Here is a 15,713-nt window from a genome sequence, read left to right as displayed (position 1 = left end):
TCTGACTTTTATTCATGCCAAACTTGCTATAATATTTGCTGACCTTTTTTAAAGGATCTTTCTGCATGTGATTACATGTTATATATACCAACAGCATTCTGCACAAAACTCCTAGATTCCCTCAGTGCACATGTTAAGAAATTCACTGATGTTGGTAAGAGCTACACATTTCATTATGCACAAAGAAGCCTTCTCAAGCATACTCATGTTAGTATTGAATCATAATTGAAAAAGATCATTAGCAGTAATTGAAAAATGCTCACTATTTTAACTTTCAGTAAAGGCAAGATACATTTTATGACTTCAGGTTTAGGGGCATTTTCTGACCATCTCTTACACTGAATTTATCAAGCTCACAGTGATAAATGCATGTTGTCATAATCCTTCACTGTCACTGTGTACTGCTGCCCTAACAGCATCCACTCTTGTAAAACAGAACTGCAATCAAAAAGTTCAAAATTAATAGCTGTGAAATCTCAAGCACTCATAAGCATGTGTTTTTATCACTTCCATGCTCTGCAGATCGGGTACTCTTGTTATTTATTATTTGTGACAGTGAGCAATTCCCACTTGCTTCAGAGAAAAAAGTGAAGAGCTGTTTCTATAACTAGCAAGGTGAAAAGGAAGATTTGAAACTGTTGGAATCATTTCACAAGAACAATGTACACAGCCCAGAAGACAGTTTTCTTCCAGAACACTATAATGTGCTGACTACAGGCAGTATTTGCTATTCCACCCTCTATAAAAGATGTTTAAAATCAGCTTTTGCAGTGCAATCTGAATTTGTGATGCACCTGAAATGATGGAGTCTTGGTACAGTACTGGGTCTGCTGTGCGCTTAATCACCCTCATCAACTTCACACTGGAAAAATGTGAATATTTATAATGTCTTAATGATGCAATCTGCACATCTGCTATATGCAGCTACTATGTGATCTGCAGTTGATCCAGAGAGAACTCTGGGACCCACACCAGCTCTAGTCCACACACACCAGGGGAGAGTGAAGCACTGCTTCCTGCTGCAGTTTGTAAAACGTGGTTCTCAATCCCTGACATAAACCACAGAATATGTAATATTACATGTAAGTACTTCTTTAAGTATCAGCACTACTTTTTCTTCTCAAGAAGAAACTGTTTTAAGAGGAGAAGCTAAAGGAAAAAGCACGGCTATAATGTTTCCCTTGAGATTTCTTTTTATGCATTTCTTCCCAGAAATTAAACATGAAGGTAGTATCTCCAAACAATATATATTTTCAGTTAAAAAGGAAAGGTTAAATATGGCAACTGCAACAAAATTACTCCATCTGATGTAATATTAACATTCAGGAAAATCTATGATAGATGAGGACAGCGAGTAAGATTTGCCCGTGGGCAGTGCTATTATCAGTGCACAATTAGTTGCAGATTGGAGACACTAGCCTTAGATCTGTGCTCAGGCCTGTAATCTGTTTCCTAGCTGATTGAAAACCAACAGCTCTTGATGAAATGCTATTTATTTAGCTACTGACCATTTGATTAAATGTAAGGGTAATAATAAAGCTAGTAATGCCCAACACAACATGAAATGGTGTAGGCTGTATTTTAATTGAGACATTTCAGTGAAGGATAGGAAATTATGAAATGAGACAGGATATGTTACATGAGAAGCTTTTATGGCAAAGTCATTTTCTTTAGTTTAAAGAAAAATAACCCACATTGTAAATGCTAAAAGAAAGTCTTTTCTACTGTCAATTACTGTAAACCCATCACAAAGTATGAATACTTAGTCCTTAATGCTAAATCTTTCAAATCCTTGGACTTATTTAATTTATTTTTTTCTTTGATAACAGATGGATTTTCCTTTATCCTTAGTAATTTGCATCAATAGCAGATCATGAAGTCTCATAAATATATAAAGCCTTTTAGAAATATTTGGTAGAGTGATGCTTTAGCCAGCCCTTTCATATTTCTGTAACATTCATTCCCCAGGAAGTTTACCGTATAATTTAAAGAGTTCAGTCCCTTCATATATTTAATTAAGAACTAGTATAGAAAAAATGCATAAATTTAGTATTCAGGGTTCCTAGAAAGGTGCACTAATGTGCAGTATTAGAAAGCCCAAGATAAATTTTCAATTCATTCATCAGCCTCTGAAGGGCCAACTGAATAAAGCATAGGCCAGTCTCCTTGAATATGAGACCACAACTGATAAAACATTTTGCAATATAGTGAAAACAAAACATTCTTAATTTATGCCGGACAGAGGGATTTCACACTGTTACTCATCTGCATTAAAGAACAAACTGAAAGATTCAGAATACCAGCAACACTATAAAAAATTATTTAAAGACCCAATCATGCACAAAAAAGGAGAAATTATATAAGCATGCAGTGATCTCTGCAAAATACCGGATGGCAAATGCAGAACCATTTTGTAAACACTTGCACAAGTTTCCTTTACTTCTAAACTAAAGCTGTCTTGTGTATTTTTTTTTTTTTTTTAATTCTTGTACAAAAGCACTGAAAAACACCACAAGTAGCAAGCGTTTTAGTAGTATACCTATCATTTCTACCTATGAACCTGGTGAATTTAAAGAGAACGAGTCAGTGTGGTGCACCAAGCCCTAGTGAATTTCTGTCTGCTCAAGGCTCTGCCACTTACTGAACCCATTGGGTGAAGCCGCCCACTGCACAAACCCATATGTGCAAAACCCTTACTGTGGCCCGGGTGGCAATTCTGTCAGGCTGGGAAGTACTAATCACATCTGCGCTGCAGTTAGTTCAGATAAGCCAGACTCTTCTCTTTCATAGGCATCTAGTAACAAATCGAGCAAAACACGTGACCCAGACTTTGTGTTGCAATTCCTTGGGAAATCACTCCTATTTTAAAGACCCTATGAAAGCAGGTTCTGCTCTGCTTCACCCTGCTGTCAGTTTTACTCATCAGAATTGACACCTGCTCTAGAAATGGCTGAATTTTACTCATATTCAGGAAAATTCCATTAAAATAAAATTCAATTTAATGGAATTTTTCTGTATATAATTAAAATTTAGTTCCTTATATTACAGAAAGAAAAGTAAAAGATTTAGCATATAGTCAGAGGAGTTGTCTGAGTGAATTTTCTAAATTCGCTAAAGTGTGACAGATCTTACACAAGATCTGGGCTGAGCATGTAGTGCCCTGTTAAGTAGATATTTCTAGTTTCCAATGCAATTATTCCCTCCATATAAAAACTCACAACATTACTTGAAAAATTCAACAAATATTTCTCTTTCAAGTAAATCAATTACTGTCCTTCTGTAAACTTGTACTGCAATTGGAATATAATTACATGCTCACTGAAAACAGCACTTTTCTAATCCAGCAGAATGATAGATATCCTCTCTCACTATCACACAAGGCACATGTTATGTCATTATAACCAATTTGGAATACATGCATGGAGATAAGGAAACTGATAAACTATTTAATTACTCAAATTTTAAGGCAATGTAACCCCACTTAAAGCAGGTGTGACATGACGAGATCAGATGTATGTTAAAACTACCAAGACTGTAAAAGTTGTGAAAAGCAAAAGTGTAAAATAGGGACTTAAAATATCACAGTGAAAATCTTAGGAGCAGATGAACTAATGCTTTTGTTTTCTTTGTTTCTTTGGTTTATTATCTGTATTTCCACTCTTGTCTTTCACCTTTACAAGGACTGCAAACCACAGAAGTATTTTCCCTTGTACAATACAGTGTTTTAAATGGGACTTGCAATAAACCAAGCAAATTTTCCTAAGAAAATGGCCAGATTTCATCTAAAGTAATGTTTTGCATTTTAAAGTTGATAGGATAGTTTTAGGCCAAGCCTTTCTTGTAAATATGCCTACAAGAGGTAACACACAGCTCCATGAACCTACACCATGACCTGTCTGTGGACCAATAAAGGTAGCTTGACATATGTATTCTTGCTGTATCATTAGTTTAAGCAAGAATGTATTCGATACTAAAATCTTACTTTTTTGAAGTGTCATTAAAGCCACATCATTTCCAGACCCTTTTAGAAAGATAGCTTTAGATTTTAATACATGATGGAAACCTACTCTTTTAATTTGCAAATAATACTTATATGCATGCTGATAACTTAAATGCAGGGGATTAACATCCAAACTGATAAATTGGTGTTCTCTATCTGTATTTTATTCTAATATGAAGCATTTTCTGAATATTACAACACCTGACACAATTTACTGCTGTTAATACTAGCTAAATTTGATTGACTTTAGAGGCATTATCTGCAGTTTCACCTGAGATAAACATCAACCTGAGAGGTCTGACAATGAATGAAAATTCAGTTTATTGCTTGTATGTAATCAGGTGTCTGCATGATTGCATGCAGATTCTGTTCTATTAATTGGCAAGTGTATGGCACACACACATTTGAAAACTGTGCTGAAGTTCTCACAGGAAAAATAATTTTCAGCCCTGCCAAAGTGTACCACATGCGCAGAGTGCTTAATTTTATTTCAAATATTGTTCCTTTAAGTAAAGCAAATGATTTAGTGATTGGGTTTTTGTTTGGCCTTGAGCTGCAGCTACAGAAGAGTCACAGAAGGCACCCAGGTCTTGCATCATGCTCCCTGGGTGTGCAGCTCTGTGCAGACAGCACAGGAACTTTCAGCTACCTAAGCTGACACCAGGATGCTCACCCTCAGATAGCTGAACCATGACCAGAATGCCATGACAGTCTCCATAACTTCCTTTAGTTCATTTTCCAGCACAACACTGAAGTCAGAAACATAATTCTACCCCAGACTGAATCCCTTTAAATGCATTGTCCTGATGAAGGATCTTTTCTTTTACCCAAGGATAAGTCTCTGTGTTAAAGTAATTCTGACTCAAGATTTGGTATCCAAAGGAACCAGGGGCTACTTCTCATATTTCACACTGCTCAAGGGCTGAAGAGACCTTGATATTTATACATGGATAGACAGAATAAATCACAGCACCCCCTCCCATTTCTCTTTTAGAAGCACTACAACACATAACACATAACACACAATACATTTGTTGGCCACACCACCACCAGTCAAGACTCTAATTTGAATGGAGTTTATGGCAGATTCTTCACAATAATCACACAATCATTCAAAATTCAGGAATTTTTATGCTGTCAGGTGGCAATTGTTTTTTTTTTACTTAAAAGGGGTACCATAAAGGAATTTGTGTACACATGATTGCAAGATAATACTGTCTCTGAAGTTTTGGCAGGTGGAATCAGTATTTCTGTATTCTGGTTGTACCTATGAGCAATTTTCAGCATCAGCTAATACCTACCTTCTGTACCCAGCCTTAAAAAACTAACTTTACATTATCCATAATTATGTGTAGATAATAAAAGACCTTTTATCAAACAGTGACAAATACCAATTTTATTGCTTCCTAATACTGCAAGAATGCTTCTTGCAAGGACACATTCATTTCATTCAATTACAAACTCAGATACTAGCACATTAAATCTGTAGCAAAATCTCATTTGATGGAAAAATGTTTGCCTTTAAAAGTATACTCACTCTTATTAGTAGTTAATAAGGTAAATTAGGTTTTGAAAGACAAAGATAATGGTTTTCTTCTAACATTTGTGCTGTTTATGATCCACTCTGAGTAAAACTGATCTTTTGGGGCAAGGCTGCACCATTTTAAAAACAAATGATTTCAAAACAGCTTTTTGCCTAAATTAGAAGATTTTTTTTTTACTAGTATAAACAATAAAAAAGTTACATCACTTTTACCTACCTTACAGTTTTAAATGGGGCCAGAACTTTATTTTTGTTCAAACTTCTAAACCCAAAATTTACTCCGAAGGTTTTCTATATTCTCCTTTCACAAAAAGTAATAATAAAAGGTTCCTCCACACTGCTTGTATGTGCTATATATACAACTAATCCCTTGGGTTTTTAATACCTTCAAAAGTTGTTCTTAATTTTAATTTTAGATCTCTTGTCAGTGAAAATGGCCACATAAGAGTGAGCAAATGACTCATGCTAAGCACATCTCCACAGAGTTGGACAACTTCAGTGTGTATCACTGACATAATTCAGGAATTGACTAACTCATACTTCAGTGTAATCTCAAACATTTTGAGATTTTTACTTGTGTGTTCATGACCTGCTCTCAGTTAAATATTTTTAGAGGAAATTGCACTAAAATAAGAAATTCAAAAGTTTGAAATCTCCTATGGATTATGCTGGTTTTATTCCATTCTGATTCTTGTCACCCATTTCAGAAGCCCCACTAATCCTAGTTACTACAGCATTACTGTGATATTTTGTCATCCACAACAACAAAATACAAGTGACCTTGGGAAGTCTATTTCCTGAAATATATGAAAAACAGTAAATTAGTCCTAGCTTGAAATATTCCTTTATGCATGCCACAATTTTCTTTTATAAACTTAATTAAAAATTAAAATAATACAAATCTATATACAAAAAATAACAATAATTTAAAAGATTTTTTGGTCCTTGATTGTAGCTGTTGGTCTATTTTTGTCATTTCAATTACTGATTAAAATGAATGTATAGTATATGCTACAAAAGTCTAAAATCTGATAACAGAAAACAAATTTACTCTTCCAGGAAAGAAATATCAAGGAAGAAAAATAGAAAAATACCATATTCTCAACACATGCTGAAATAAAACCATCTAAAAAGGTAATTTTTTTTTAATGGAGAAATGTAGAACACAAATTACATGGAACATATTTCACATAATATGGCCTATGACTGAAAAAAGTATATTTTGCAGATGTAACAGCTTCTAAATGTCTGTTGGAAGCAGACCTGCTTAGAAAATCTTCCTGTTAAATACTGTACTGGATTGCTCATATGCTTCTATCAATATTCCCTATATATATATAGTCAAAATTATGTTAATCTTGTTAAGATTAGTAATTAGGTACTAAAATGTTTTGCAATTGTAGTGAAGAGTTCAGAGTGCTTGTCAAGGATTTAGTTGACTTATAATGCTAACTACCTCTGAAGTTTGTTGATTTTCTTTTATATTTTAATGCAAAACCAAATTGATTAGTTTTATATGTCAAAGCAGCCTAGCACATTACTAAGTACATAAACCTCCTCAAACTTTTGAAAGAAAATACTTAAAGGAAAATGAGTCTGAAGCTGTAGAGATGAAACAAAGCTGTACTGATGGTCAAATTAGCAACTATCCCAAATACTAGAAAAACAGATAACTAAACAAAAACTTAAAAAAAAAAAGAGAGAGAGAGAAAGAGGAAGAAACACACCCAGAAACATAAAGACTGACAGCAATAGTAAAGCTCCTAACCATGGTTATAACCCAAGTTCTCCATGTATAATGCCAGAGAGCTGTCTGAGCTGATAAATCAGATTCTATTCTTCTAAAGATGTTTCTTGCTACCCTTTGCCTATAATAGTACAGTTCTTTACTTATTCAGAGCATGTATCCTCCTTTACTCAGATCCTGTCCCTTTTGGCTCTGTACATCTCCTGGGAGTGCAGAATGATTCAGTGGTAACTTAGTCATTTGTGCACTGTACAAGATGATTTTACTGTAGAGGAAAAAAATAAAAGCTGCACTTATCAGTGGAACACTTTCTGTTAAATAAAGATAATTAAAGCATCAATGATACATCCATTTCATGTTTAATTAGCCCCTCTCTCATCATAATTTGCTACTGAAGGTGAAATGTGGGTCACTTTCAAAAACTAATTGTAAAATATTTAACATAATGCAAAACGAGAACAGAAAATTGAAAATACTTCTGTACGTTTTTCACAAAAGAGTATGAAAGTTAAATGTATGAAAAAAGTCACCAATGTAAATGTTCCTACTCAATAACAATGTTGTCTTTTTTTTTTTTTTGACATGGCAGTTAGTGCCACAATAACATTATTTTTATTATTATTATACTGTAGTGTATCTGCTTAGCTTAAAGTTGGGAAAAAAATTATTCTTTAGAGGTGTTTGGGAATATAAAAAATAGCCTTTGAGATAAGCCTCTATATGTGTGTGTGTGTGTGTCTGTACATAAACAAGAGGAAAGATGATGCCCTCCTGTGTGGTTAAACTGATTGCCTCCTTAATGGATGAATTTGGGGTCCTATTAGGGCTGCTGGGTATATGTGCATGTTTATGGGGAAATTGATCCATTTTGTTTACAGATTGACATACATGATAACCAACTAGTCAAAATGCTACTGCAATATTGCAGCAGACTGATTAATGTTTGAAATTTTATTAAGTGAATTAACTAGCTACTGAACAAGGATTTTTTTCCCAGAAAATAATTTGTGTGTTTCACTTTCAGGAAAGTAAGACTTTACAGAAAATGCATATAATTTTGATTAGAGTGTCAGCACACTGGTTTGATAAACATTTTTCTTCATGAAACAGTACATTTTCAATGAGAAAAGGCATTGGGATTTTTCACAAAGAATTACAGAGGCTAAGAAGCCAATATCTGAAGTACAGAAATAATTCTGTGCAGGAATTCCTTTACTGTTTCTATAAGTTCCTCTTATAGTGATCAATATCTCTTAAAAATATAAGAAGAAAAAAACTCTCAGCAATATAACTGAAGTGTTTTAAAGAGCCAATAATCATTTCTTAGTAAAGCAAATAAAAAAGAAACCAAGATAAGATGATGGCCAAGAAACATAAACATTAAAGAGTTTAAAAGGCCTGTTCTTCAAAGAGTGATTAGTAACGTGTAGATTCACAATCAAAATTTTCACTGAAATAAAACTGAAATGACACTATTTCGCACTGTGAGACAAAGTGATGAAGTATATATTACAAAAATATACCTGTAACTAAATGAGAAAATAAACAAGTATTTACAATTAAAATTCATTATGAGACCTATGATTACGTATGTAGCTCTCCAAGCTGTTAAGTGATTCCCCTTAGGCACTGAGCTTTCATTATCTTTGGCTGTCTTTGCAGGAAATCCCAGTATCCAGGCTCCTCACAGGCAGCGTGCAGCACCTGGAGGTTTCAAATTTTAAATCCGTGATCCAGAAAAACATTCAAATTCATCCCCATTCAGTAAAACACTTCAGCACAGCTTTAACTTTTGGCAAGTGATTAAGACCTGTGGAATGCTGAGTGTTTTAAACATTTGTAGTGCTTTACTGAAAAGGAGTGAATTGATAAGTGAGAGGCTAAAAGAATATTTCAGAGTAATACCATGCTAAGTAAGACAAGGATAAGAGTTAAAGTTGTTAAAGATCTCCTAAAAATAGTGAGTGTGAAATGTCAGAAGTCTACTGAATACAGAGTTTTAAACTTTATAGAAAAGACATGGTATCAGAAGGAGAGTTACAAATTGTTTGCAGTTTTCTCCAATTAAGTTCTTTTATAATGTCCTGTATCAAACATGATGCATTTTGAAACTCATATAAGAATTCAATTCAACACCTTTAAAATTAAGTATCAAATCGTGGGAATGAAAACAACCTGTGTCCCCTGGGGTTCAGCAGTCGGTCATGTAAGCAGAGACTTTATTCCTGACTGCTGTATTGTAGTTATAGGAAAGTATCAGTTACCAATTCTAATTACACTAATGGGAAATTAGCATCTCTCTCATCTCCAGTAACTTAGAGCAGGTATGTTCTGCTGTGTCCACTTATTTGTTCTAAAATTTTATACACTATCTAATGTCTCCTTAGAACAAAGGGAACTGGCAATGAGTAAATAAAGGCAGTCTTAGAGATTTCAAAGTAGTGTCCCTACCACAGTCATACCATTATGCTACTGGTTCTGTTCCAGCAGAACTATGAAACAATCTGATATACACCCCATCAGAACCCTTTATCTGCATCTGCTTCTCATTTCTCTCTAAACAATTGTACTGAACAAGAGCTCCACGTGGTTTGGGTGTTAAAAATCCTCAGGTGTTTTGCCTGCTAAACTGAGAAATATTGCACTGTCAGTGCTTGAGATGTGAAAAATGTTCATTTTATTTATTGTTTATGCAAGTAAGTCTTAATGTCCTCAGTACTATGTAAAATGAGCAAAAGTATATAAATGTCACTCAGCAACAATCTGGCAAGTACACATAGGAAAGTGGAAACAGAGGGTTTGTGACTGATAGATTCTCCCATAAAGTCTGTTATTTAACACTACCTTTACTGTTTTCTTGGACAATTTCCAATTTATTTGCATGCTTTGCAAGTGTGAAAATACTCTCTACATATTTAAAAATAAATAGATAAGACATTAGAAAACTGGCTGTAAACTACTTGAATAAGTAAACATTCCTAACCGGCTAAATATTTAACACAGAGAACTATCAACACTGAGAAACTGCTTTGCAGCAAACAAGTAATGGAGCAATTCAAGATGCACTACTTTGTAAAAGTGCAATAAAGCCATTTTCTTCTACTAAGTTTTCTCATATATTTTGTATCAAAAGAAATCCTTGGAATATATTAAGTAATTCAAAATATATTACTGTATTATAATCTTAAACAAGTTTGAGGGGTTTTTATCAAGAAAACCAGAAATTTGTAATGAGTATTCCTTTACCTTTCCTACTCTTAGAGTGCAAATCATTCTATTACACTGAAATTAAACTACACTTTAGCAGATTATAACCCATGTGTTTAGATGAAGTATCAATAAAGAAGTGATAGGTGATTAGCATATATTCCACTGCTACTTTTCTTCCAATGTTTGCTAAAATGGCATAATCTACTCTGTGCTTAATAAGCTTTAGGAGATGAAAGACAAATAATTTAGTAATTTGTATTTTATATAGACTATTCTCAAACTGAAATTGTGATGTACTCTCTAGGACAGCATTAATGAAATGTGTCACACAGAAACTACTGTGTCAAACGTTCTATAAGTCTGTGTGGCTTGTATAGCCACATATACAAAGGCACTGGTGGATATTACAATCACACTGTTTCGGTGACCTGAAAGACTGGACGGGGGTGGCCTACACAATTAGTTTTATGTTACTATACTTTAAGTATTTCTGAGCAGAATGCAAATACTGGCAACACTTGTAAAACCTCAGTTTTAGTAAACTCGCAAACATTTCAAAGTATAAAAAAATGTCATCGTTTACCATATTTGCATGTTAATAAGTGGAAAAGAAACCATTTTTGTGAAACTAGTCAGAATTTCCCTGTTCCAGACTTAGATGTGTAGTTACATGAATCAGTATTCATTTGCCTCTAGCTTCCTGTTGTAATGTGCATTGCAGTTGAGGAAACGTTCAGGATGTCATTTTATACATACTTTCACCCAAAAAGTACTCCCCCAAAAAACAGGGACCTCTGTTCAGGGTACATAAGAGTCTTATAAAATAAAGGGAAGCCTTCACTTGGGAGCTTGATTCCCCTCTGTGCTATCCCTATCTTATTTCCAGGACTGTAAAGACTGTCCCTGCCATCACCAGTTTTGGTCTGTCGGAGCTTCACTGAACCGAGCCCGGGCAACACAGCCGAGACCAGAAACACCCCTGCAGGCACATCTCGCTCCGAGAGGTCTCACCACTACAAACAGAGCTATGCAGCAGCTGGGCGAGCAAATTAGGGCCTCTCAGCGTGAATGAAATTTCACGAGATAGGCAAGAGGGGCATAAAAAAAAAAAAAAAGCAATGAGAACATAACATACTGAGGTGCGATTCTAAACTAACGCTTATGTGTATTCAGAGCAACTGCTGCAATGAGTGCAAATCTCTGTGGTGTAAATTAGAGCGCAGATAGGCTGTGTAGATTATTTAAGCCTTTTGGTCCTAATGAAAGACCCGGTAATTACAGCCATTAACGCTTCAGCGCTGCGGCTGCAAATCCACTCTCACCCACAGCTTTAGGAAGCGTCAGGCAGGCAGCACCCCCCTTTCCCCGAAACAACTGGCTGCCGAGGCGAAACTTTCCTCCTCAGCCGGAGCCGACACGTCCCTAGGGCCGGGAAAGCATCCCGTGGGGAAGCGCCGGGACAGGCTGATGGAGGCGGCCAACGGGAGGGGGATGGTGGCTCCGCCTGCTGCGGGGTCCTGATCTCCCCTCGACCCCCCAAAACCGCCGGGTTTGGCCTCCGGGCTCGCGGCTGATAAAGGCATCTCAGGCTGCCTGACACTTCGCTGTCGGGACTGGCGACAGAGCCCGGCCCCCGCGGCCCCTGCCCCGGCACGGACGGGCTGGTTGGCTGCCGGATCTGATAAGCGGAGGCAATGATAAAAATTATAGTAATAGCAATAAAGATGTCTGACTGTCCTTCCTTAGTGCTGTGTGTTGGTCTGTGCACCTGACTGCCTGCCTGGAGGGAGGGGGGCGGGGGCACCAGACTGAACGGGTCACTGAAGCTGGACGGGGTGTGTGCCTGTGCCAGGGCGGGAGGCGGGGAACGCGCATCCCGGCTCCTCGCCCGTTCTGTGTGCCTGTGCCAGGGCAGGAGGCGGGGAACGCGCATCCCTGCTCCTCGCCCGTTCTGTGTGCCTGTGCCAGGGCGGGAGGCGAGGGGAACGCGCATCCCTGCTCCTCGCCCGCTCTGTGTGCGTGTGCCGGGGCGGGAGGCGAGGGGAACGCGCATCCCTGCTCCTCGCCCGCTCTGTGTGCCTGTGTCTGCGTGCTGGGGCCCGCGGGGTGCAGCGCTCTTACCTGCTTGCTGTACTTGCTGCTGGCCTGGCAGCTGTACTCGGAGCAATGGTCCGAGCCGATGGAGATGTTGTCGCCAGCGCCCACGAAGGTGTTTGCTGGGGGCAGGTCCTGCACGGCCTGGTGCTTTTTGCCAGCAGTGGGGGACTGTGGGTGCAGCTGGACCGTGGGCAGCGGTGAGCTCGACTTGTAGTGCCTGGCCAGGTCAGGGCTGCCTGGGCCACCATTGACCGAGCGATATCTGCCCATGCCAGGGCTGTCCGAGAGCTTCTCGTTCACGCTGTCGTAGCGCTGCCCATTGGGCTTGGAAGCCTCGACAGTAACAATGCTGCTGTAGAGGGGCTGCTTGCCCTTCTTGCCTTTCTTGTCCTTCTTGGGCTTCTTGGCCTTGTCGTGCTGCTGGGGGGTAAAGAAATCCTCATGGTCCTTCTTGCCGGCCTCGTAGCCATGCTTGCCCTTGGATCGGCAGTAGCGGGCCATGACCACCACGAGGATTAGAAGGATGACGGTCATGATGCCAGCCACCACGCCAATGACTATGCTAAGCCTCTGCTTGCTCAGCTCGTAGCTGGGATCGCCAGCAATGTCCTGGGCCAGTGGGGTGTGAAGGCTGCGAGCCACCTGGCTCTCCACCACGGTGGCGTTGGACAGGCTCTCGTTGACAAAGACATGGAGCAGGGCAGTGGTGGACTGGGGGGGCTGCCCACTGTCATTCACCTGCACAACCAGGCGGTGCAGGCCATAGTGCTTGGGGGCCAACTTGCCCACCAGTGACACTACACCACTGGCCGGGTCTATTTCAAAGAGTTTGAAGGGGTTGCCCCCAACAATGCTGTAGTTGAGGTCAGCGTTGAGACCTGTGTCAGCATCAGTGGCGACCACTGTGGCCACCACGGTGCGCATGTTGCTGGAGGGTGGCAGCACCGTGTAGGAGCTGTTGCTGGGGAAGGTGACAGTGGGTGCATTGTCGTTCTCATCCATCACAAAGAGAGACACGGTGGCTGTGGCAGACCGTGGTGGCTCTCCCCCGTCCACTGCCTTCACCTTAAAGGTGTAGCTGGTCTGCTGCTCGCGGTCAAAAGAGACAGTGGAGAAAATGGTCCCAGTGTCATTCTCGATGGAGAAGATTCCAGCTGCCTGTTCGTGGTCTCCAGGCTGAATGGAGAGGCTGAGCTCAGCATTGCGGCCCTTGTCAAAGTCCATCACAGTCACCATGCCCACGGGGCTGTTGGGCTGCAGGTTTTCTTTCACATAGAAGGTGAACACATCCTGCATGAAGCGCGGCTCGTTGTCATTGCGGTCCGACACCCGCACCACCACTGTGGTGGAGCCCTGCAGCGATGGCACCCCCTTGTCCCGGGCTGTCACCTGAAATTCATAGGTGTCCCTTTGCTCACGGTCCAGCACTGCCTGCACCGACACATCCCCAGAGTCAGGGTCAATGCTGAAGATGCTGCCCGGTGCCTCTGAGGAGAGGGGTGAGGCCTCCAAGGAATAGGTGATCTCGGCATTCTTGCCACTGTCTGCATCTGTGGCAACCACTGTGGCCACCCTCTCACCAGGCAAGTTGTTCTCTGGGAAGGAGACCTCCAGCACAGCCTGGCTGAACATGGGAGGGTTGTCATTAGTGTCCCCCACCCGCACCAGCAAGGAGTTGTTGCTGGACAAGCTGGGGCTTCCTGAGTCCACAGCCACAATCACCACGTTGTAGTCACGGACGGCTTCATAATCCAGAGGGGCCGAGGTGTGGAGGAAATACTTGCGCTTATTCTGTGGCTCCCCTTCTCCCTCACTGGCCGGTTTGAGCTGGAAGGGCACATCGCCCACCACGGTACAGGTCACCACACCGTTTTCACCTTGGTCCCTGTCTGACACCTGCACCAAGGCAATGGGGGTGTCCACCAGCACGTCCTCGGCCACGCTTGCCACCCCGTCCCGGAGCGGGATGCGCCCGATTTTCCGGATGTCAATGGTGGGCACGTTGTCATTTTCATCCCGGATGTTCAGCACGACAGTGGCCTTGTCTGTCTTGGGGGGCTGGCCCCGGTCTCGGGCCATGACAGTGAAGCGAAGCTGGTTCACCTCCTCCCGGTCGATGCGGTGCAAGACGCTGAGCCAGCCCGAGGTCTCGTCCAGCCGCAGCAGGCGCCGGACGGACTCGGTGGCCGCCCCGAAGACATACTCGATCTGCCCGTTCACCCCCACGTCCAGGTCGGTGGCTCGCAGCTGCAGGATGGGGGTCCCGGGGCTGCTGTTCTCCGCCAGGTCCGCCTCGTAGACGGTCTTCTCGAAGCGGGGGCTGTTGTCGTTCACGTCGGTGATGAGCACCCTCAGGATGGCCTGCGAGGACCGCGCCGGGTCGCCGCCGTCCCGCACGCGGAGGCTGAGCTCGTAGGAGTCGCGCTGCTCCCGGTCCAGCGCCCCCTTGACGATCAGCTGCGGCTGCTTCTCCCCGTCCAGGGTGTCGGCCACCTGCAGCTCGAAGACGCTGCTGCGGGCCGCCGCCTCCGCCTCCTGCCGCCGCTTGCTGCCGCCGGCGAAGGGGGCGCTCTCTGGGGCCGCCGCGGCCGAGCCGCCCCCGCCGCCGCCGCCGCCGCGCCGGCCGCCGTCCCCGCCGGGCTCCTGCAGCAGCTCGTAGCGCTCGATGCCGTTGCGGCCGAAGTCCCTGTCGGTGGCGGTGGGGAGCAGGTAGAGCGTCCCCACGGGCCGGTTCTCCTCCACGGTGAGCGTGAGGACGGGGGAAGGGAAGGTGGGGGTGTTGTCGTTGATGTCCAGGATGATGACCCGGCCCTCGAAGAGGTCCACCCAGCTCTGCGAGGGGCCGATGACCGACACCTCGAAGTCCAAGAAGCACTCGTTCTCGTCGAAGATCATCTGGCACTGCGGCAGCTTTTCGCGGTCGATGCGCCGCTCTGTGGTGCTCAGCTCCCCGGTCATGTTATCGATCTTGAGATAGTCGGAGCCCGACTCCAGGCTGAATGTCACCTCTCCGGAGCCCGTCACGATGCCCAGGTCGGCAGCCACGTTGCCGATGCGGATGTCGGCGGGTCCCTCCTCGGCCAGCCGGTACTTCAGGAGCTGCTTAGCCGCTGCGA

At 41.9% G+C, this 15,713-nt stretch overlaps 1 protein-coding gene across 1 annotated transcript in view; it reads right to left on the bottom strand.

The window, feature by feature from the left end:
* The window catches only part of PCDH7 (protocadherin 7), a 260,537-nt gene that overhangs the window by 244,736 nt on the left and 88 nt on the right, over positions 1-15,713 (bottom strand). The window contains exon 1 of the mRNA XM_058803518.1: positions 12,622-15,713. This exon is cut by the window's right edge and continues 88 nt beyond it. Within this exon, the coding sequence (XP_058659501.1) occupies positions 12,622-15,713 (3,092 nt within the window). The remainder of the gene's footprint in view (positions 1-12,621) is intronic.

This window comes from Ammospiza caudacuta, chromosome 4 (genome assembly GCF_027887145.1).
Source record: "Ammospiza caudacuta isolate bAmmCau1 chromosome 4, bAmmCau1.pri, whole genome shotgun sequence".
In the NCBI taxonomy this organism is placed as follows: domain Eukaryota; kingdom Metazoa; phylum Chordata; class Aves; order Passeriformes; family Passerellidae; genus Ammospiza; species Ammospiza caudacuta.
The sequence above is the reverse complement of the archived record's forward strand: the minus strand, read 5'-3'. Positions and strand labels throughout refer to the sequence as shown.